The 24409-nt window shown below is 41.7% G+C and overlaps 1 protein-coding gene across 1 annotated transcript; it reads left to right on the forward strand.

Annotated features, from left to right (window-relative positions):
* Positions 1–11134: 11134 nt before the first annotated feature.
* Positions 11135–22631, forward strand: BAALC (BAALC binder of MAP3K1 and KLF4). The gene is made up of 3 exons (XM_081326195.1): positions 11135–11433; positions 20078–20250; positions 22411–22631. Exons 1-3 carry the CDS (start codon positions 11256–11258, stop codon positions 22522–22524), a joined length of 465 nt encoding a protein of 154 aa, XP_081182321.1. The 5' UTR covers positions 11135–11255; the 3' UTR covers positions 22525–22631.
* Positions 22632–24409: the final 1778 nt, after the last annotated feature.

A 24409-nucleotide genomic window follows, 5' to 3' on the forward strand; every position in this document is an offset into this window, starting at 1 on the left:
TGTTACAAGCCAGGCAAATGTTGGCAAATGTTATTTGCTTTGACAAGGTCAGACTCTCTGGTAACAGCTCACACACTTCCACCACTTCACAAATTCTGCTAGGCCAGGGCCCTACCTACCCCTGTCCAGCTCCCCACATCCCAGCCCATAAAATGGCTGTGAAACACAGAATGCGCACACGTGCACACACACACACACACACACACACACACACACACCCGCCCTTCCCTGGACGTCGCCTTCGCCCAGGGGAGCCAGAGGGCTTCGAAGCCGGGGCAGCTCCGGCGGCAAAGAAGGCGCGCCCTCGCTGCACCGGCACAGACGCCGCGCCAAGCCCGCGGCGGGGGGAGGAGCGTGGCGGTTCGGCCAGACAGGAAAAGGTGCGGGAAGCGGCTGCCGCCTGGTAACGGCACCCGGGCTCACAACGTGGAGGCGGTGTAGCGAGGCTGACGGTGCGTGCCTGGCCTGGCTGAGCGGGAGAAGGGCCTGGCGGGCGGAGTCTCTGAGCTGGCGCCAGGCAGAGCAGAGTGGGCGCCCCGGCCGAGCTTTGCTCGGCAGCAGCGCAGCCCGGCCGGCCACTCCCTCGGCGCTCTTCCCTCACTGGACCGCGGCCGCCTTGCCCTGAGCGCACGCTTGCTCGCCGCCTCCACGTTGTGAGCTCGGGCGCCGTTACCAGGCGGCGGCCGCTTCCTGCACCTTTTCCTACCTGGCCGAACCGCCACACGCTCAGCCAGGCCAGGCGCGCACCGTCAGCCTCGCTGCACCGGCACAGACGCCGCGCCAAGCCCGGGGTGAGGGGAAGGAGTGCGGCGGTTCGGCCAGGCAGCCGGCCCTTCAACCCACCGGAGGAGCGGCAGATCGGCGCGGCCGGAGTCGGGAAAGCCACTAGAAGGGGGAGGGGAGTCACCTCTCCCCGCCGGGGGGTCGCCCATCCCATCCCGGGAGGCTGACATTTCTGCAGCCGAAAAAGTCGTCTCGGATTCCATGGCGGAAGGTCACCCCCGGGACTCCAGCGCCGGCCACGCTCTCGCTGTCGCGCACCAGGAAGCTGCCGGCCCGCCCGGCCCACGCCAGCAGCTCCTCGGCCGCCGCCCGGCTCAGGTCCTTGTGGTACCAGAGTGGCCAGCCCGGCACCGCCGGAGCCCCCGCGCCCGGGAGCCCCAGCGCTGCCGGAGCTGGAGCCGCCGCCATGGGCAGCCGCGGCGCACAGGGAAGGTGCTCAGCGGGACGGGTGGGCAGGCCGAGACCCCCGCCGGCCACCCCCGCCTCGCCCACAGCGCCGCATGGCCCGACTGGAGACCCCCGGCCGCTCAGGGCATGCCCGGCCCAGTGGCTCCTCCTCTGGGCTGCGCTCCGGCCGCGATGAGGGCGCGATCCGCTCTCTGCGCGCTTCCCCTGCGCACTGGAGCCGCCCCGGGCCCCGAGCAGGCCTGGCGGAGGAGGAGGAGGCGGAGGAAGCCACGTGGAGCCCCGGAGCCTGGCTGGCGGGGTGGGGGCGGCAGCTGGGCTGGCCTGCGCTTCCTGGGGCGGCCCCTCGGCGGGGGAGGCGGGAGCAGCTCCCGAAGGGGCGGCCCTCAATCAGAAGGGAGGGCCGTGGGAGGGCCGCATTTACATACAGCAGGGAGAGCTGTTGAGGGCCGTATTAAACCGCCCCGCGGGCCGCAAATGGCCCGCGGGCCGGACTTTGGACATGCCTGGTGTAAGAGAATGACAAGTGCTTTTGCAACATGATGTAGAATGAAAGGTTTGAACTTCCAGAAATTACAGAAAATTCCAGACATTGTTAAAAGGCAAAATATCTGAATATACTCTAATTGCCATAAATATATTACATAGTGAAAATTACTACCGTTGTTGTTAGTTGCGAAGTCGTGTCTGACCCATCACGACCCCATGGACAACGTTCCTCCAGGCCTTCCTGTCCTCTACCAACTTCTGGAGTCTATTTAGGCTTACGCCTACCACTTCAGTGACTCCATCCATTTCACTTCACATTCTAGGATGTCTGGCTTGAGGTCAGTGACCACCTTATCATGGTTATCAGGGACGTTAAGCTCGTTCTTGTATAGTTCTGTGTAATTTTGCCACTTCTTAATCTCTTCTGCTTCTGTTAGGTCCCTGCCATTTTGGTCCTTTATCATGCCCATGTTTGCATGAAACATTCCCTTCATCTGTCCAATCTTTGAAGAGATCTCTAGTCCTCCCTATTCTATTGTTTTCTTCTATTTCTTTGCACTGTTCATTTAAGAAGGCATGCTTATCTCTTCTAGCTATTCTCTGGAATTCTGCATTCAATTGGGTGTATCTTTCTTTTTCTCCCTTGCCTTTTGCTTCCCTCCTGTCCTCAGCTATTTGCAAATCTTCCTCAGACAGCCATTTTGCTTTCTTGCATTTCTTTTTCTTTGGGATGGTTGTAGTTGCTACTTCTTGTACAATGTTGCAAACCTCCGTCCATAGATCTTCAGGCATTGTCTCTATCAGATCTAATTCCTTAAATCTATTTGTCACCTCTACTGTATATTCGTCAGGGATATGATTTAGTTCATACCTAAGTGGCCTAGTGCTTTTCCCTACTTTCTTCAGTTTAAGCCTAAATTTTGCAACGAGAAGCTCATGGTCTGAGCCACAGTCAGCTCCTGGTCTTGTTTTTACTGACTGTTTAGAGCTTCTCCATCTTTGGCTGCAGAGCATATAGTCAATCTGATTTCTGTGTTGACCGTCTGGTGATGTCCATGTGTAGAGCCGTCTCTTGGGTTGTTGAAAAAGAGTGTTTACTATGACCATCGTATTCTCTTGACAAAATTCTATCAGCCTGTGCCCTGCTTCATTTTGTACTCCAAGGCCAAATTTGCCTGTTATTCCGGTTATTTTTGGCTTCCTACTTTAGCATTCCAATCCCCCATGATGATAAGGACATCATTTTTTGGTGTTAGTTCTATAAGGTGCTGTAGGGCTTCATAGAACCGGTCAATTTCATCCTCTTCAGCACCGGTGGTTGGGACATAGACTTGGACTACTTTGATATTGAATGGTTTGCCTTGGATTCGAACTGAGATCATTCTGTCATTTTGGGGATTGTATCCCAGTATTGCTTTTCCTACTCTTTTATTGACTATGAAGGCTACTCCATTTCTTCTGAGGGATTCTTGCCCACAGTAGTATACCTGATGGTCATCTGAATTAAATTCACCCATTCCTGTCCATTTTAGTTCGCTGATACCTAAGATGTCGATGTTTAGTCTTGTCATCTCTTGTTTGACCACGTCCAGCTTTCCTTGATTCATGGATCTTACATTCCAGGTTCCTATGGAGAAAAAGTTTTTACAGCATTGGACTTTCCTTTCACCACCAGACACATTCACAGCTGAGCGTCCTTTCGGCTTTGGCCCAGTCGCTTCATTCTTTCTGGCGCTACTAGTACTAGCCCTCTGCTCTTCCCCAGTAGCATATTGGGCGCCTTCTGACCTGAGGGACTCATCTTCCAGCGTCATATCTTTTTTCCTTTTGGTACTGTCCATGGGGTTTTCATGGCAAAGATACTGGAGTGGGTTGCCATTTCCTTCTTCAGTGGATCACATTTTGTCAAAACTCTCTGCTATGACCTGTCCGTCTTGGGTAGCCCTGTATGTCATAGCTCATAGCTTCATTGAATTATGCAAGCCCCTTCGCCACGTCAAGGCAGTAATCCATGAAGGGGTACTAGCATTAAAGAATCTATTATGAAGTGCAACAAAGGATTAATGGCCTGGTTAAACCCCACAGAGAAAGCAAAATAAATTGACCTATACATAAGTCTAGTAAATAAAGTTTGAAACTACACAAAATACTGAGAAATGAATTTTTTTTAAAAAAAATACCTGCTACTTAGACTTCTTGTACAGAAAAATCAAAATAATGGTTTGGTGGAACAGTTAAATCCTCATTGCTAAAATATATCCAATTAAGCATTATATTGCATGCCTTAAGCCTTCTGCCTCAGTATAATGTTCTACATGGGTCAAAGCTATATTTCTCGTTAGTGTGGTATAAATTATTGCTGTTCTTAATTTTAAGACATACAAATCAATTCTGTGACTTCTGGAAGTCTTAATATTTATTTTAGAATGATTGTCTGCAAATCATAGTTTAGTGGGGGTAGCTATGTTCCCTTGGTACAGATGCTTCTTCTTTCCTTAGCAAATATGCTTACAAGTGTGCTCTTATGAATGCATGGTTCACCTTTGCATAATCTCTTGGATATAAGATATTTCTTATTTTTAGCAGATTGTTTTTTAAAATTAAATTTTTATGCTGCCCATTTCCCCTACAAGCTGACTCTGTGTGTTTTCTTTATTTTTTCTTTATTTCTGTTACCTTGAAGTTTGCTTCAAGGTAACCTGACATTTGGATAGCAATAACAAATATCACTTTGTTAAAGTAGCATTTCGAGTTGCAAGGCAATCTGTTTTACAGTTGATTTCCTATCTATGTGACATATGCTTCATTTTGATGGTATACATAATGCAATGTTTCCATTGCAGCCAGAGCACAAAAACTGATTCTAGAATTTCCTGACTTGGAGAAAAGCCATTTTCCTTTTCCTCTTTTAATTGTTGTTTCTCCTTCCTTGTTCTCTACCTGTCCCACGTTCCTCTTTATTTTTGAAAAGCTGCCATTTTAGCAAAGGTTGCTCTTTAGAATTATTCTCTGTTGCCAAGCAACACCATCTTCTGCAGAGCTTTGTATCCATCAGCTGTCCGGGAAGAATATCCTCCTTGAGTAACAGTCATTGCAGTGTCTACAATGTCTAATTTGAATACACTGATCTGAATTAAAATGGAGAGTATCTTTGCCATCTGTGGTCAGTCTCCATTTTTCACATTTATTTTCAGTACTTAGAATTCACATCCTTGCTGGTATCTCAAGGCACCTAATGTCCATGAGTAAAATAATCCATGAAAATAATAATCAAGAAAAAAATGGCCGAGAAGACAAGATATTTCTGTTTAAAAGAAAGAAACAATACAACATAAAAAAGAGCAAGATGTATTTGATGGACTGGGTTTCCACTTGAAACTTCAGCTTAGTAGTAAAACCCATTACCCAGAAAGGTTCTATGAAAATGGTATCTCCTTGTGGGAAATATATCAACAAGCAGAGAGTACCAATTTAGCAAGGTTCAAAAAAAGCTAGCCAGTTTATTCCATTTGCTCAGTAGGTCATAAGATCACAGAAATGGAAGAAGAACCTCTTTGGCCTTGGAGTCCAAGTCCTCGCTTCTTGTGCCAAAATCCAAATTAAAGCATTCTTGACCACTGGTTGCCTAGCTTCTGCATGGGTACATTCAACAAAAAAGAGCCAGCTATAATCCTCAAAATTGTTGCAATTGTCAAAAATTCCTAAAGTTGGGAATTCCAACCCCCCAACATTGATCTTGTGGGACGGTAAATAACATATCTTAATCTTCTATATGACTTTCTTTCAGGCTTTTTTTAAAAAAAAAACGCTATCCCTTCTCTGAACTTAACCTTCCTCTCTCAATCTTGCCTTGCAAGACTTTGTTTCCAGTCTCTTTTTTAAAAAAAGGGATGAGATGGATTAAGTTTTCTAGAATTCAGAGCATCAGAAATTCTGTATTTCAAAATGTTTTCCCCTGGCAAGGTCTTTGGAGAGAAGGAAATGTTAAGATTTTGAGAACGAAGGTTGCTACAAAGGAAAGAACATATGTCAGTGTTTAGAAATATAATCCATTTTATTTGTGTACACAATCCTGACTCACCAGTTGCCAGGCAGTGCCTGTGTGCTGCTAGGCTATTGTATTGAACACACATAATGAAAGATTCCACTTTCCGTAAAATAACTTTCCCCTCCTTAAACTGACTCATTAAAATGCTACTAAGAGTAGGTTTTTGCATCAATATTGAAACAGGATGGTATCAGCTTCATTTCCCTCTTTCCCAGAACATTATTCTGTTGCTTCATCAATGAGGAATAATTGCATTTTTTCTCAGAATGGAACTATTGCCAGCATCCTGGAAGTGAAAGATGTTTTATTACATGCTCGTTCCTTTCACACGTCCTATTAAGCCAGAATATGATTGTCTAGTTTCAACTTAGTGCGTTGTATGAATCCAAAGGAAACACTGTACATACTGCAGGTTAGCACAATATTTGAACTTAGCTTGCATATGTCTACTCAAATAAGTTTATATCTTCTTATAAAAGGCAGCACAATCCCTTATTTGGAATGTAAGTGTGAATCTGAGGTAGGAGAGATCTCTTAGCCTCCTGAACTACTCTTCTACTTGGCCTTAGTTAAGCTTTCAATAATTATTTTATTTAAAGAAGCAGATCCTGAAAATGTTTTGGTTGCACTGACACAAAACAAATTACCTAAGTCTCCCTGAACCATGAATAAATGAGTTAACCAGTGATCTGGCACCACAATGGCCCAAAGCTGGTATAACTTTACAAGTTGTCCCCATTTTACTTTCATTCGCAATTGTTGGTTGGTGAAAAGCTCTCCCAATGAATAGGTGGTACTGTGCTGCAACTTCTCATCTTTGGATGCCTCTGTCTTGAGATTGGAAGGATTAACCTGGTACAGAGTTCTTTCTTTAGGTGGCTCAAGGAGTCCTGGGGCCACCTAAGATATTATATTAACTACAGACCAGTCGATTTTGCCCTTACTGGGTCTCTTGGGTGATAGTTTTTCTCTATACTGTTTTATACTCAACCCTTTAATGGGATTTGAACCTACAGGTGTTGTACTTGATGATTTAGCTTTAGAGCTGTTTTGGTCCCATCACTGGTACTTTGCAGGAAAGGAGGTCTTACAGAACCTATGCAGGTATCTTTCCTTTTTCCCCCTATATGTTCTCATACTGGGGAGAGTTGTGACTCTTACTAATTTGGACTTCATTTTAGAGACCTCAAGACTGCCTGCCTTTTAAGTCACTCGTCACTGTATAAGGAGACTGCATGTTCTTCCATTTCTATATATTCTTGCTTGGTTTTACCTTGAGACCAAAAACACTTTAAGCTCTTTCCAACTTCATTAAATATATAGGCAGCCTAGGCAATTTCTCCCATTCTCCATTGAGCAAAGGATTTGAGTATCATATTGGAAACAATTTTGACTATTAAGAGCCAAAATACATAATTCTAGACAGGGGCCATACAAATATGTACTTGTTTTTTATCAGCAAGCTTTGGAAATATTATTCAAGCAACCTAACGCTCTGTATACTTGCTGAAAGCAGAGTACAGCATATATACTTAAAGCTTGCTCTCCCTTTTCATTTAAGAGGTATAACTATATCCATCACATGGCTGGTTAAAACTTTTACTAGAATCAACAAAAAGCAAGATGCTAAAAAAAGAGGGAGGATTGAAATTAAAAAAAGAAACCATCTGTTCAGAAGCAATAGTAGAACAGACCAAAAACCCATCCTCATTATTATTCTGGAAGATGGTAAACTATTTTTATATTCTTGCAAATAAAATCAGTATAAACATGGACATGTGGTCAGCTGAGGTCAAGTGTAATTTGAAAACTTTACCTTTGCAGGTAATAAGATCAAGCATGTTGCAGTTCAAGCACTGAAGACGGGGGTTGTGAACTGAATACAGCAGCCAATTGTGATCATCATAACACAAAAAAGATGTTGAGACTTTGGAAAAAATTCAGAGAAGAGCAACTAAAATGATCAAAGGCCTGGAGACTAAAACACATGAATAATGGCTGCAGGACTTGGGTTTGGCTAGTCTAAAGAAAAGAAGGAATAGGGGAGACATGATAGCAGTGTTCCAGTATTTGAGGGGCTGCCACAAAGAAGAGGGAGTCAAGCTATTCTCCAAAGCATCAGAGGGCAGGACAAGAAACAATGGTTGGAAACTGACCAAAGAGAATTAAGGCGAAACTTCCTAACAGTGAGGACAATTAACCAGTGGAACAGCTTGCCTGTTTTTAAGAATAGACTACTAGACAGTCACTTATCTGAAATGGTATAGGTTCTCCTGCTTGAGCAGGGGGCTGGACTAGAAGACCTCCAAGGTCCCTTCCAGCTCTATTCTATTCTAAAACAATTCAAGGGCTGAGGATAGATTTGAACCTGGATTTTCCCAGTTCTACTCCAACACTTTAATTATTATATAGCAGCAATTATGGCCAATACAGCATTGGCATGTATGTGTACATGCTAGGATTTTCACATCCTGTGCTGTCATTGACAAAAAGTAAAAAAAATAATAAAAAAATGAAATAGCAGTTATAATGCCATCTTGTGGCTACAGAACATCAAAGCATGTGTCCAGTGGATCCAGCTAATTTTCTTTACTTCCTTAGAACAGGGCTTTTCAACTGGTGGTATGCGTACCACTGGTGGTACTTTGGCAGGTGGTATGTGACCATCCTAAAGAAGTAGCGGGGAGGAGGGGGGAAGGAATGAGCTGAAGTGGTGGCATCACCGCACAAGCCTGAGGGAGAGACAGCTGGAGCTGCAGGGCTGTCGGGGGTCTACAAAAGCCCCAGGATCAGCACTCGGCTCCAGTTGATTGGCGCTTTTGGTGCCCTGAAGAGAAAAGGATGAGGGGAGAGAGGAGAGGATATAAAAGGAGGTTTTGGCGGGAAAGGGCCAGTGAGGGGCTGCCCCTGCCCTGCGCCATGGGCACGCAAAGAGGAGGTAGTGAGCGCCTGGCATCCCCGCTGATCGTCTCTGCTGACCACTGAGAAAGAAAAAAGACAAGAGAAGCACTTCCCTTTCCCCCAGGATGCTAGTGCTTGCATGCTCGCCGCCTTCTCTGTGCACCCTTGGGGGGGGGCAGAGACGGCGGGGGAGGGGGCCCTCACTAGCTCCAAGGCTGCCCCGTGGATCTAAAGCAGAGCGCATTCCACTTTGATGACCCCCACCAGGACATCAGCACCACGCCCACTAGCTGACCCAGCCTGGCAGCCACCAGGCTTCCCTTTCACCGTGACCACCCCTGCCTGCATGGGATAGCGACAGCCGGTGGCAGCATGGCAATCTCTCCCCCTCCCATCATCCCTCGGGAGGAAGGAGCTGGGAAAGGGACTGCGCTCTGAGTGCTTCGCAGGTTCATTTTTTGAAGCTGCCTGAGGCTCCAGGCAGAGGTTTTCCATTTTGAGCCCTCCCCTCTTCCCATCATTGCCTCTGTGCCTGAGGGGCCGCTGCATGGCTCTCTTCCATGGAGCTGAGGGGGGCAGGGTGCGATGAGATCAGTGCCACGTTGGGAAAAAGAAATAAGTACTCCAAAAAAACAGTTTTCATTAGCTTGCATCCTGCCATCGCAGAAGGTTTTTGTTGAGGGCGCGGGGCTGCTAGGGGTGAGCACTCCCCCGCTTGCACCCACACATGCACACACACACACACACACACACACACACACAGAGAAACAAACATGTGCACAAGTCTGGGAGAGGTCAGCTGAGAGCCACGCAGAGGCAACGACAGGGGGGAGGGGTCAAAATGTGAAGCCTCTGCCCACCGCTACCTGCCTGCTGCCACCTCTGCCCGGAGCCTCTGGCAGTTAAAAAAAAAGGAAGGAAGGAAGGAAGGAAGGAAGGAAGGAAGGAAGGAAGGAAGGAAGGAAGGAAGGAGAGAGAGGCAATTTGGTTGGAAATGCCCCAGTTCAAAGGACAAAGCAATTCTGTGTTCTGTTTTGTCACAGACAGAACTTTGTTGGCAATCCAATTTAACTTTGGTATTCTTGAATTGTGAGCTCTTAGGAAAGTATCCTCCCCTTGTGTGTTGCTAACAGCCATTTTCAATTGGGAAAACAGGACAAAGTAGAGTGAGGAAAATATTTTTCTTTGCTATATTTCCAGTCTGATTTAGACCAAGGCAGGTCCCTACAAGAGAGCCCTTTTAAGGATTATGCATTAATAGAAACGCAACTAAGCTACCTCTGTTCCTAAATGCTAAAGCTGTTGCACATAAAAAATGGAGGCGCTCTGATCAACTGTCACAGCCACCATTTTGACAGTTTTACTGTACTGTTGTCTGTGGACGACCCCACTAAAGACAAGCGTGGAATAAACTGAGCCTGGTTTGTTCTCAATCTTTTAAGTGGCCACAAACTACTAGCAAAAGTGGCTTTTGATCACAAGGCAAGGAGGCATCAAGAAATGTTTCCCCTTTTTCATTTGAGCATCCAAGAAGGGACAGGAAAGGAGAAAAGGAAAGAAGAAAGACAAAGAAAAAGAAGGAAAGAGGGAAAGAGAGCAAGGAAGGTAAAAGAAGGAAAGAGGAGAAGGAAGAAAAAGGAAAGGAGAATGAAGAGGGAAGGAAGGAAGGAAGGAAGGAAGGAAGGAAGGAAGGTAGGTAGGTTGGTTATAATGACAGGGAGGGTCTGAGGGAAGTCCTGCCTTAGCACTTGGCCATGACCAGCCCTGATGCCCTTTTGCCATCCCCTTGTCCCCTCCTCCTGACTCTTCTGGTGGTCTCCCATCCTATTGCTGAGGATGCTTTGGTTACAAAGCCAGGTCTCTTCACATGGAGAGGGAGCGGGCCTTCCTCTGACCCACACATTTTGCCCTCCCACGCACACCATGAGCAACCTGGCCAAGGAGGAGCTGGGCTGAGCTGGGTGCTTGCTCTCCACTTCCCCCTCTAGAAATGAACCAACTGTTCATTTTAATTCTTTAACTTGAGGCTAAGAAACTTTGCAGGGCGAGATCATCAACTTGCTGAGTACTTTGAGGGGGGGGGAGGAGGAGGAGGAAGAGGAAAAAGAGGATGAGAGGCAAGAGGGGAAAAAGAAGAAAGAAGAGGAAAAAGAAGAAAGAGGAGGAGGAGGAGGAGAGGGAGAAAGGAGGAGGGGAAGAAAAAAGAAGAGAAGGAGAAAGGAGGAGAGAGAGGAGGCAAAGAAAGAAATGGAGGAGGAAGAGGAAGGAGGAGGAGGAGAACAACAATAACAACCAAGAACAGGAGCCCAGCCCCCGGCCAAGCGGGGGCTTCCTCAATCCTCCGCTAAGGCGGCGAGCCCCCACCCTCCGCCCCCGAGCAGGAGCAGACGAGGGGGAGGCGGAACGAGGGAAAGCCGTAAGCGGCGGGGAGGGGGAAGAGGGAGGGAGGGAGCGAGGGGGAGGGCAAGGCAGGCGCCACAAGACTCGGGAGGCAGCCGCAGGCGAAGGGCCATCAGCGGCGAGGCAGAGACCGCGGAAGGAGGCGAAGGCGAGCGCCCTTGGCAGAGGGTAGCGGAGGAAGGGAGTTGCTGCTGCTGCTGCTGCGCGGAGCCGGCGCTGAGCGGCCGGGATGGGCTGCGGCGGGAGCCGCGCCGATGCCATCGAGCCGCGCTATTACGAGAGCTGGACCAGGGAGACCGAGTCCACTTGGCTGACCAACACGGACGCCGAACCTCAGCAGCAGTCGCTGCCCGCCGACGCCGGCGGCCCGGAAAGCGGCGACGCCGATGCCGGCCTGAAGGGCCCCGGTGAGTCGGGAAAGCGCGGGGTGGAGGAGGGCCGCCCTTCCGCCGCCACTGCGGCTGGCTGCCAAGCGGGGCGATTGCTCGGGCCCAGCTGCGGCCGCCCACGGGTTCCTCTCCCCCCCGCCCCAACCCCCCCCCCCGTCTGAGCCTCGGAGCTGGACCGGGGATCCTCCCTGGAAAAAGCAGGGAGCGGGCTGCAAAAATAGCCGCCGTGCTTTGCATCGCTCCAGGCAAACGCTGGCGTTCCTTTGGCACCTTCCCGTTGGCTTGCCTGAGAAAAGTCCGGGCTCTGCTGCCTTGGTGGCAGTTTAGACCAGGAATCCGAGTTTCCCTCTTTGGGACGCTGTTTTCAGACTTTTCTGGTTTGCCTTCAGATGTTGTGGGAGCTTCACTGGAAGCTTTCAAAGGAGAGACTGGACTGCCTGTCAGAAATCCTGCCGGGTCTCCTGCTTGGGCAGGGGGGTTGGACTAGATGACGTACAAGGTCCCTTCCGACTCTTGTTATTCTAATTCTAATTCTTTTCTTCCAGAAAGGAGGAGAGAAATTGGTGGCAGCCTACCACAACTGCACATGCTCGCCTGGGGTTAACCTTAGTCATAATTTACTTAGTGCAATTTTGGGGCTTCTCGTGATACAGCTATACATTCTTTGCCCATTTGCCAAATTGGATTTAATTCTAGGCCAGTATTTCTCAACCTTGGTAATATTAAGATGTGTGGACTTCAACTCCCCAAATTTCTCAGCCAGTAATGCTAAGTGGGGAATTCTGGGAGGTGAAGTCCACAACATCTTAAAATTGCCAAGGCTGAGAAACATTCTTAGCTAAAGTATGGTTGACTAGATTGCAAATCAGCATATAATATAGGTAAACACAGTCACAGCTGACCTTATGATATATGCTATATATAGCTTGGGAACAGCATGTATATCTAACTTTTATGTTTATCTCTATCCCTATCGTTGGGAACCTTGTGAATTGTGAATAAAGTCATTCATCTGTTTGAAACCCTTACGATGCAAGCTGTGTGGAAGATAGTATCAACTCTTCTCCTCCACAACTCAATTAGCAATTTTTCTGAGGCCACTTTCAAATGAGTGCTAGTGATTGTATAAAATAATCTATACTCTGTAAAAGTAATGTTTGTAGCTAAGAGAAAATACTACACTGAGGTCAGATACTATAGAATAGAATAGAATAGAATAGAATAGAATAGAATAGAATAGAATAGAATAGAATAGAATAGAATAGAATAGAGCTGGAAGGGACCTTGGAGGTCTTCTAGTCCAGCCCCCTGCTCAAGCAGGAGGACCTATACCATCTCAGACAGGTGATTGTCAAGTCTCTTTTTAAAAACTTCCAGTGATGGAGCGCCCAGTTTCTAGGGGTAAGCTGTTCCACTGATAGTTTCATGATTAGCAGAGCTGTACTACTGGTATGAACTTGTAGCTGAGATCCAGCATAAACTATGAAATATTAAAACTTGCTCAATACAAGGACAATTTCCCTCACTTATATTTCACTAATATGCAACATATAGCCTGGCCCCAAAGAGTATCTTGCCTTCAGAATGAGCCCATACTTGTGATTTTCTTTGTACTGCTTTTTTTAAACTTTAATATCACCTATAGGTAGTCCTCAACTTATGGCTGATCACTTAGTGACTGTTTGAAGATACAACACCCAAAAGATATTTATGATCTGGATCCAAAATTCCAATCCCCCCTCCCGTCATATGACTGTATTTTGGGCATCTGGCAACCAGCATACATTTATGTCTGTTTGCTGCATACCATGGTCACATGACTGCAATTTATAATGTTTTTGCTCAAAACTAAGATATACTTCTGGTTTCCAGCAAAAATGCCGCAGGGCAAACAATGGATTCACTTAAAGACTGTTGCAAAAAATGTAGTTGTCAGGTCCAGTTATGGTAATAAGTTGAAGACTACCCATATAAGATTTTTAATACATAATTCTGAATATTATTAAATCATCATTAAAGGACACAAGCTCTGCATTCCTATCCCAAATAACAATTTTCTGGAACTGCAAGATGCCCTTTCATATTCTTATAGTATTGTCATTGCTTCTGTAAGGATACAAGGACATGCTGAAAAGATATTTCAGAATATAAATAGATATTTTACCAAGCAATTGCATAATGTAGAAAAAGTTAATATTTTCTTAGGACATGAAATATGGTGGAGTGGCAAAAGTGTTTTGATTGAGAAAGTATATGTATCATGAGAACAAGGATCACAAAAAAAGACGTAAGAATTTGTTCAAAATAAAAAGTGTTCCTTAACAATACTTAAAAAAAACTCTTCAAGACCCCAAATGTTCATCATATTATAAGATAAATTTTAGGTGGGATGTTTAATTTGTGTTCCACAGTCACTTATGTTCTAAAAGTGTCTAGGATTTTGAAAGTTTGTTAGATGACTTCTGTAAGAAGCTGAAATAAGTATGAAAATGCATTATGAATCCCTACTAAGATTTTTCAATCCATGCCAAAAACTGTCCCACTGAATTGTGCAGCACAAAATAATCTGTCTGACTTTCCACATTTGACTTGTGACAAGTTTCCATTAAAACAGTCTAAAGTTGCTTCCTTGCAAATTGTTCATGTGAAAATTTATGTCTCATGTACCCAAAGAGAACCAGATAAGGACAGATGAACACACCTGAACATCTTTAGATACTTCTTTTGGCTTCATTTTATTTGTTCCCCAGTTTTTGTTTTCCCCCCCTTGCTTATGCATTGAGGATTACTGCTGAGCTGTGATCAAATCTGACATATTAGAAGAATATTTTTATATGATCTATTGACATGCTTGAAAAATGTTTTATTCATTTGGCTTAGCCCACAATACCATTTTGTAAAGCTTGTTTGGTTTGAAGTATTCTGCTTTCTTACATTAATTTTTAACACCAGTGATAGGATTGTATTTTTTCTCTCTACTGCAGATAGGCCAGAGAGAAATACAAATCTGCCGTAATCAGAAAAGGGGTCCTTTGTAGAAAACATTTTTATGCGATCCTTTGAAAGCATAATCTCAATCTGTTTGGTTTTCCAACAAATATCTGTATATTAATCCCTAAAATAGAAGTTTAGAAATTTAATACAAATAATAAAAGAATTGTATTTTTTTCTTTTTGTGGACATATTAGTCTTTTGTGAGCATGTCATGCTGTATATACCAAATAATGTTCTTTCTTCACCATTATTGGTTGTCAGTCTAAAGTAGTGTTCTGCCTGGCCTGGAAAAACACTTTTCTTGTTCCAGAAGACAGAATATAAAGGATAGTCTGAATATCCTGAACAATCAATAACATCTCCTGTCTGCTTTTGTAGCTACTGCTATCACTGGCAAAAAGTAATATTGACTTTAATTTCTCCAGAAGACTCTTCAGAACCAAGAAACAAAACAAACATTGAAAGAGATATATTACCTTTATCAAAAGCTTTTGTTTTGTACAAGGAACCTGAACAGATGGTTATCTTAACTTAGCCTGATAAAATGAAAAATGTACGAAGGTGGTAGATGTAATCGTTAAAATAGGCTGCAAACATTCATACTGTAATCTTCCTGATTATGGGCAACATTGCTTTTCCTTTGGTTGATAGCAATCTGCTGAAATATCTAGAAATATGACCACTTTGCTGTGCATACTGTGCATATTCAACAGTATACAGGTTGATAATTGAAAATATATATTATTGGCTTGCTTTCTTATATACCCTACTGAACTTATTCTTCAGCTCAAAATCACCCAAAGCAATTTGAACTGGTGAATAACAGAATGAACCAAGCATTACATAACTTTGGAGGCCAACCAGTCAAATCTGGAATCCACTGCTATGTTATCCCCAATGGATGCTTAAACTTCTCTAGCAAAGAAGAGTACACCCTTTCTCAAGAAAGATTTTTGGGAGAACAGCTCTTACCATTAGAGTTTTCCTGATACACAATTGAAATTTACTTCCTTGTAACTTAAGCCATTTTTTTCTTTTCTGAAACATCTTTGAAGAATTGTATCTTATCTTCTTGAAGACAGCTACCATGACTCCACAATCTTTTCCAAGCTAAATATATCCAACAGCTTCAACTGTTCCTCATAAATTTTTCTTTCCAGGTTGTTCTTCTTTGGACACCTTCCAGTTTATCAACATCCTTCCTAAAATTTGGTGCACAGAAGTGGACACAATATTATAGGTGAGGTCTGAGCAATATTTTAGATACAGGATAGAAAGGAATAATGATTTTTTTTTATCTTGACACTGCTATTGATGGAGCCTAAGATTGCATTTTCCTTTTTTTTGCTGTTGTGTCACTGTTGGCTAACAGTTCATTATTCACCAAGATACTCAGAACCTTTTTCTAGGTACCCAGCATGGTTCCCCCCATCCTATACTCGTATCTTTGATTTTTTTTCTTTACAAAGATCAGTATACATTTATCTTGATTGAAATTTATCTTATTAGTTTCTGCCCATTGTCTCAGCTTGTCAATATATTGTCTTCTATACTTGTGTCATCTGCAAATCTGATAATATTTTCTAGCCCTTCATCTATGTCCTTTATAAATATGGTGAACAGCACAGAGCCTAAAATGGTATCCTATTTGACATTTGCCTTCAACCTGACACAGAGCTAGTGACATATCCTTGTTGGGATGATTATTCAAATAGCTTTGTATCTGTCCAATGATAGCATAGGCCATCCTCATTTGTTCTGAAAACAGTTGGAATGCCTAGGGAAACATTCATTTGCCAGTATCTTTTTTTTTTGCACAAGGATTCTAGACCACTCAATGCATTCTAAAAAACAATAGAAGAATGCTAGGCCCATCCTCAACATATTCATCCACCAGGAAGAGGAGTGAAATCACAGAAAAGGGAAACTAGCTAGACATAGTAATACAGCTTTTCACCAGGATGGAGCTGAGGACAACAGTCAGCTGAGGGAGGGCTGGAGAAGACAAAACATGTAAAAGATATGAGAATTGTCTAAACCCAGGCAGAAAAAGCAAAGCACACTAAGTACTTGTTACTTGCAGTGCTTCTTAGTGTAATTAAGTTTTAATGGCACCTAGAGTATTTTTATAGTTATTAGATTCTAAATGTTTTGAAACCCTTGAAGAAAGCAGATCCCTGATTTTAATCATCTTGATATTTTTTTTCTTTCTCTTATGACGTTGGGATTATTTATTGTAAATTGGATCTTTCTTCTCAGCTGTCCCCTGGGAGTCATTTCAAAGGCTGCTCCTGTATGTTTTTTGAGAGGTTTTCATTCAATGAGCCAATTATTCAGGTGGTTTTTATTTTCTATATTATTTTCAGATGGAAAATGAAATAGGTACCAGTAACAAATGGCCTATGGTGGATGCTGATAATTTTCCCTGTGGCGTCCTGTTGGGTTTCAGTTAGAACAGAGCTATAAATTAGGTTAGATAAATGACATAGGATTGTAGAGTGCATCTTTTTGCTGCAATAAAACCACATAACAAGCTGATTTATCTGCTCCATTGTAATAATGCATTTTACCCCTGTCATCTCCCAAACAGTGCTAGTAATCATGTTTTCTTTACTTTTGATTTGCTCTTTTCTTTTGTGTTCTGGAGTACTTCTAGTTTTACTTTGCACTAAGTGCTTTCTTGCTTCTAGTGTATTGCCCCAGCATATTTGCTTTGCAGCAAATGATTATTTATATTTCTGTCTAAAGTGCATTTCTGTTGACTTATAGCAAGTAACTGGATTGTACATTGAGATCCATTGGCAATAGGCAAACTCTACAAAGGTAGCCATTTCTCCCCTTAATTGCTGAATATCTTTTGCAAGTGTAAACTTTGATTTGTTCTCTAACCTCTTTGTGGAAGCATTATATAATTGAAGTGCCACTATGGCAGAAGATTGCAGGGGCGAGTTAATTACTTTTTGTTATGAATGTAAGTAATGTGGGAAATATATAAGGGAAACTAATGATCCTTCACCTACTATGCCCTGGCTATTTACAACTTTAAGCAATCAGTAATTGACCAAAATCACTTCTAATTCAGTTGAACCATTTCAGTTTAAGGCAGATGTGGGTTTCACAACTTAACTGCTAACCTATTCTCATCTGCAGCACACAGAATATGTGCCTTGCAATATTCCCATTATCTAAAAGATGTTGCTTAAGCAGCCATATTTTTAAACTGTTCCCCTACCTCTCCTGGAGCCTAGGGTTGTCATCTGCTGGTGCGAACTGGCTGAGTCCCACCACTGTGTATTATGTAATATCTGTTTATCTAGGTTTGTCATTAAAAAACATTCCCAAACAATAGGCAAATCCAACAAAAATGAGAAAAATGAATAGTGACCAGACCTTAGTTACATTCTTCTCTACAGTTAGCATTTTTCTCTCTTGATTTTAATTAATATAACAGAAAAGAAAGAAAAAGAAAACACAGTTATCACAGTGGAGAGAGAAAAAACTAATGCAATTACCACAAGATAAATTGTGTACCTAAGGGTTTCTTGTGCATAAGTATTTCTACAAGAAGGCAGATATGATATAGTTGGTATTACTGAAAACTGGTGGGATGAAACTCATGACTGGAATGAACTGATGGAAGGATATAAACTATTCAAAAGAAACAGGCCCAACAAAAGTGGAGGTGGCGTTGCATTATATATAAAAAATCACTACATCTCTACAGAAGTACACAAAACCAAGGATCAAAACCTCCTAGAATCCATATGGGACAATATAAAAGTAAAAAAGAATGAGATTGCTATATAGGAGTATACTACAGGCCACCCAACCAAGCAGAAGAAAGAAGAACTCTTTGCTAATCAATTAACAAATGTATGTAGGAAACATACCACAGTAGTAATGGGAGACTTTAACTACCCTGATATATCAACTGGGAGACAAACTCTGAAGCAAGCAAGAGATCGAACAGATTCTAACCAACTTAGTTGAAAACTTTGTCACCCAAAAGGTAGAGGAGGAAACTAGAGGAAAAGAACCTTGGGCAAGAGTGACCACATCATACTGGAATTCAATATAATACAAACACAAGCAATAGAATATAATCCAATTAGTGTCCTAAACTTGAAAAGAGCTGATTTTAACAAACTCAGAGAGAGTCTAAGCAAAATTTCATGAATAAAAATCCTAAAGGGGAAAACAATTCAAGAAGCATAGGAAACATTGAAAAATACAATCATAAAAGCCCAGTCCAACACAATACCACTAAAAAAGAAAAACAAGAAATCCTTGTTCCTTGTGTATTGATTGTTGTGATAGCAGATTTTGATCCCAAAGCTCAGGCTTTACACTATCTTTTGACTTTCCTTGTATTCTTGAGCATAATGATTTGGTTGTATTATGCAGTCTCGGGGTCAAATATTTCATGAAAAAACATTTGAAACTCTTGTCCATTTCTTCTCTAGTTTCTGCACGGTGTTCTACATGTTAATGTCAAAGCCATTTGATCAATACTTATTTGACTGCAAATTGCTGACCTTTTCTGTTGATCAAGCAGATAAATATACCTGGTGTGAACAAAAGGATCCTCATTTTTTTGTAATGCACAGGGACAAAGTTAGACTTCTGTATCAACTTGTTTTTACGAATTGTTCTATTGTCTTTTCTTTTAAATAACAGTACAGGTAGTCCTTGACTTACAACCATTCATTTGGTTTCAGTGGTGACCATTTGAAGTTACAATGGAACTGAAAAAAGTGACTTATGGCCAGTTTTCACACTTATGACTGTTACAGCCTCCCCATGATCATATGATCAAAATTTGGGTGCTTGGCAATTGGCATGTATTATGTAGTCTCGGGGTCATGTGATCACCCTTTGTAACCTACCAAGCTAGATTCTGAAAAGCAAAGTCAATGTAGGAAGCCAGATTTGCTTAATGACCACACAATTCACTTAACAACTACAGTGATTCGCTTAACAATTGTGGCAAAAAAAGATCATAAAATGGGGCAAACTCACTTAACAACTGCCTTGCATGGCAATGGAAATTTTGGGCTAAGTTGTGGATATAGATCAAGGACTATCCTGTATTGTTTTGCCTGTATTCTTTCCAAGCCCTTCAACAGTGTTGGAGCATGGATGACATGTATCTACATATTGAAAAGGCCACTGCCATTGGAAGAGTTGTTCCTATTTTCAGGGTATACAGAATGGCCCTCAGTGTTTACTCTCAGAGACTTTAAAATCTGCCTTCACTGCTGTGGACATATCCGATGCCTGTGGGGAATGGTTTTCTACCAGCAAACCATCCGTCTGTTCCAAAGACGAAGTTTATTTCTGTTGCTGAGTGAAGTGCTAACCGTCACAAGTTTGGCATCACACGGTGTTTTTTTCCTCCAGGATCTCACGTAGCTAAGTCATTTCTTACCACTTGTTAAAAGTTAATAGGCAAATATCTATGCAAACACTTGGTGTCTACATATGAAGGGGAGAAGAGGTATAAGAACATGTAAATGTAATGTAATGGATCTTATGTTAAAACTATCATGGACAAAACATCATTCTATAAAACAGAATAATTTTGTCAATTTCCTTTTCAGCTGAAAAATACTATACGTAAAGTAATAACAAATATTTTGGCTTTCACTCTGCAATTTTGTATTTTCAGGAATTTTGGAGGACAGCAAATCAACCCAGACCTGCATGGCAAAGACTTCAATTTCAAGTGGCATGGCTATTCCAGAAAAAAGAACTCATTGTGCTATACAGTGTGCAAAACTATCAACTCACACCACTGGAAATGCAGCCCAGAAACCACAAAATAGCTTTAGAGCCTCAGAGGTGAGTGTAGGATTACATTCTGTTTATGTGGTGAAATATTAATTGTACAGAATCTAAACCAAATTCAAAGGCTTCTTGACCACCTTCACTGCTATTCCACTATTGTGTTTAAAAACCCTTGTGAATTCTAAATTCTAAAGGTAAAACAATTTTGCCATTAGGTACTTTGTGATGTGGTCTGATGTTGCTATAGCAACTAGATTGAGGGAGTAGAGAAGGCAAATTCCAAACAACACAGATGGGAAATCACAAGGTCCAGGAGCAGGATCCCAAACCTTTTAAGAGCAGGGAGTCAAGGATGAGAAGAGAATGATGACTGGCTTGAGGCCAGGAGCTGGGAGGCAAAATGAAGCAAAAATTTCTGCCAATGCATCAACAAGTTCTTTAGAGCTATAGTCATTTGCAAAACCCACCACCTTAATTGCAGCTGATAATCAACCGATGCAGAGCAAAAAAATAGTCATAGCTCCATGAAACAGGTGACAGTGTGACACCAGAGCGAATCCTCAGATGATGCAGAACAATCCTGCAGAAGGGCCTTTAATCAAATGCAATTAAACTCTACAATATTTCTGTAGTTATCAGGAAAATAGGTTTTCAGCTAGGCATTTCTCTCTCTCTCCATTGGTAAAATTATCCTTTATGTTCAGATCTTCTCAGGTTGAAAGAGGCAAAGTAAGGTTAATTTTCTCCATCATTATAGGGAAGTTGAAATAGATTCAGTTAGAATTAATTTGTATAAAAACTTAGGGTTTTGTCTTCAGAGGACTAAACAGCAAAGCCTTGTCACACATAATGTTTTCAGGCAGATCGAAAATATAGGGTGATTTTAAATGTGATGAGATGCTGAGCTATTCCATTTGCTAAGAATGGTATTGTGCAGTGTATCTTTGACATTATTGAAGGAAGGGTTGGGGAGAATGTTATTTATTCTCCCCATAAACAATTCCCATTTATAAGTATTGATTGCTCTTTTATCATCTTATATAGATGTTTATTCAGAGCAACCAAGATGTTTAAGAAGGCAGGAAAGCAAATAATATGAGAGATGCTTGAAGCCATTGAATATGTTTAGTCTGGAGAAGAAAGGCTATGAAAAGACATGATAATTGTCTTCTACTATATTCTTACTATACTCCTACTCTCTGAAGGATTGTCATATAAAACACTGAGGAATTCTTCAGAGCTGTTTGAGAAGACAAAGCAAGAAATAATAGGTTATTTACATAATCTATTATTTTTACATAATATGTAAGTAGATCACAGTTAGACATTAAGCAATATGGTCTAATAGTAACAGTTGTTCATCAGTCAACCAAACTGCTTGTGAGAAAGTGACTGGCCTTCACTGAAGATGATTAAGAAAGCCAGTTAGTCATCTTTGAGGTATCATGTATAGGTAGTCCTCGACTTACAACAGTTCGTTTAGTGATGGTTCGCAGTTAAAATGGCACTGAAAAAGTGACGATCATTTTTCACCCTTACAACTATTGCAGCATCCTGATCGTCACATGAGCAAAATTCAGATGCTTGGCAACTGAGTCATATTTATGACCATTGCAGTGTCCTGGGGTTATGTGATCATCTTTTGCAACCTTCTGACAAGCAAAGTCAATGGGAAAGCCAGATTCACTTAACAACCGTGTTACTAATTTAATAAGTACAGTGATTCATATAACAACTGTGGCAAGGTCGTAAGATGGGGCAAAACTCACTTAACAAATATCTCACTTAGCAATACAAATTTTGGACTCAGTTGTGGTTGTAAGTAGAGGACTACCTATAGTAGTACTGCAATGAGCTAGACTAGGTGATCTTCAAGGTCTCTGGTAACTCGTAACATTCTGTGATTGTTTTCTGAACTAAAAAGCTCCAGATTTTTTATAACTTTCATTCTCCCATTGCCACTGGGGGAATTGTCCTGTTGCTTTAGGTTTGAGTTTCCCAAATTTTGAGCTGAAATAATTATATTAATAGGTTATGATACCTAACTTAAGACTACAACCTAGGGATTGATCAAGTTCTAGTGCTATTAGAATAGTATTTAATCAGTCTCTTTTTAAAATCTGTTGTCCAATCTTGTTTTTCTGTTTAAGAGATTTACTTCTACAGAATATATTCTAAGCATAAATTATATTTTATAAACTCCTTTTCAAACAGGCTAAATGGGACAAGAAAAGAGCCACAAAAGAAGTTAGTAGTAACACTTCCAAAACAGACAAATACAAACAACTAAATAGCAACAGAAGAGTTGCAAAGAATGGTATCAATTAAGGAAGCACTGAAAAAAGGTGAATGAATTTTGCAATATCTTGCTGCACTTTACCTGACTGCGTAATGCAGGGATCTGGAATTTCAACGCTGACATTATGCTGAATGTGGTGGACAACTGATGCTGAGTGCCTTTGGAAAAATGGTACTTTATTAGCTCTGCAGTTCTGCCAGCATTGGAAGCTTGAATACTTTTTCTTGTTCTTTACTTGATGAGCTTGGCCACCAATTAGGAAGTAACCAGTTTGATTTTTACTTTGCCAGTAATTAAGTAAGTAACTCAAGGTAACTTATGTTAGTTTCCTGTGAAGAGAAATGTAAATCAAAATGCTCCAGAGATGCTTGAAAAGCTTCTCAGAAATTAGGGCTTCATGCAACATAAATTTTTAGATGCATGAAAGCTGTTCATTCATGATTGATTGATGGACTGATTCATTATGTGCCATCAAGACAGTGTGGACTCTTAGAGATCACAAAGACAGATTTTCCCCAGGATGATCTGTTCCAGGCCTGGCTCTTCAGTTCTTCTGGTGGTGCAAAGTTATCATTTAGATTAGTTCAATTTAAATATGAAATGTATATAATCTGAAACCAAAATGTGATCACAGCAATCACTGTGTGCAAAGTAGCACCCTGAACGATCCTGTAATTAATGTTCTCAGATACCACAAGGGAGTTCTACTATTACAGATAACTTGCTGCTACCTAAAATACATGGCCAAAATTTGTGTCACTGTAGATAATTGTGTGATAGGTGTAAAACATTTAAGAATGCAGTATCCTGTTTGGCAAATAGGAAGTTTGCACTGGGTTGTTGTATTATAGCAGTTGATGGTACTTGCTCATTTTTGGGGAAAGTCAATTCCCTCTGCCAATGTGTATGATGTGTGCCACACAATGTGCCACACAGGACAGACCTGTCAGTCTCTCCGACAGCTGCCTAAAACCCAAAGTGATCTTTCCTATGAATAAGTCTCATAAAGTTCCCTAACATGAAAGGAAAAGAAAGAATTGCAACAAACTGAATTATATTCAAAGTAGAAATAACCTGTATCCACAAACATTAGGGTGGACATTTTCTGATTTTCTTTCTATTTTTTTATGATTCAGTAAGGAGGTGGTCTCTGCACTGATAATGAGGAAAATTTCATCTGAACACGTGATCAAAGCTTAGCTTTGATACTATTTTGATAATATAAAGCCTGATTAAAAGTCTGAATTTCACATTGGCATTTCATTTATTTCTGGTAAAAATCATGCTGCTATATAATAGTAAAATTATGCCAAATGCATTGTTTATTTATTGTTTTTGTAAGGCTACACAACTCAAAACAAACTCTGAGTGCCATATAAGATTTAAAAGATTTTTAAAATTGACCAAATATGACAACAACATAGAAAGATAAGTTTTGATTTCACTTGAAGGACCAACTGATGTAAAGTTCAAAATTCTTAATAGGGATAGAAGGTATTTTTGATGGTCATAGCAGGAAAAAAGTAAGCTTTAGGATGAAATTACATGTGACAGTATAAGGGAAGTGCATTTTTTCATGAATTTCCATTTTTCATATTTGCATAATATACATTTCTCCAAGTGTTTTAAATCCTGCCTTTGTGGTTAAAAATACTTTTTTGTGTACTGTGCACTTAATAAGAGCTTCAAATGGGGTGGGGAGATTATCTCTTGACTGTGTCTTTTTAAAAGAGAAAAATTGTATATGTTATATTGGAGTCTCTAATTTTAATGGAAAGCAGATCTGTTTTAAATCAGGACTAAATTTTCCAAGCAGAAGTCTTTTTGATGAGTTACTAATCTATAAATTAATAAAATATAAATCAGTAAACAAATTAAGTGACTAGGTTACGAGAGTCAAAGCTGAACAATTAT

This window comes from Vipera berus (assembly GCF_964194415.1).
Source record: "Vipera berus genome assembly, chromosome: 3".
In the NCBI taxonomy this organism is placed as follows: domain Eukaryota; kingdom Metazoa; phylum Chordata; class Lepidosauria; order Squamata; family Viperidae; genus Vipera; species Vipera berus.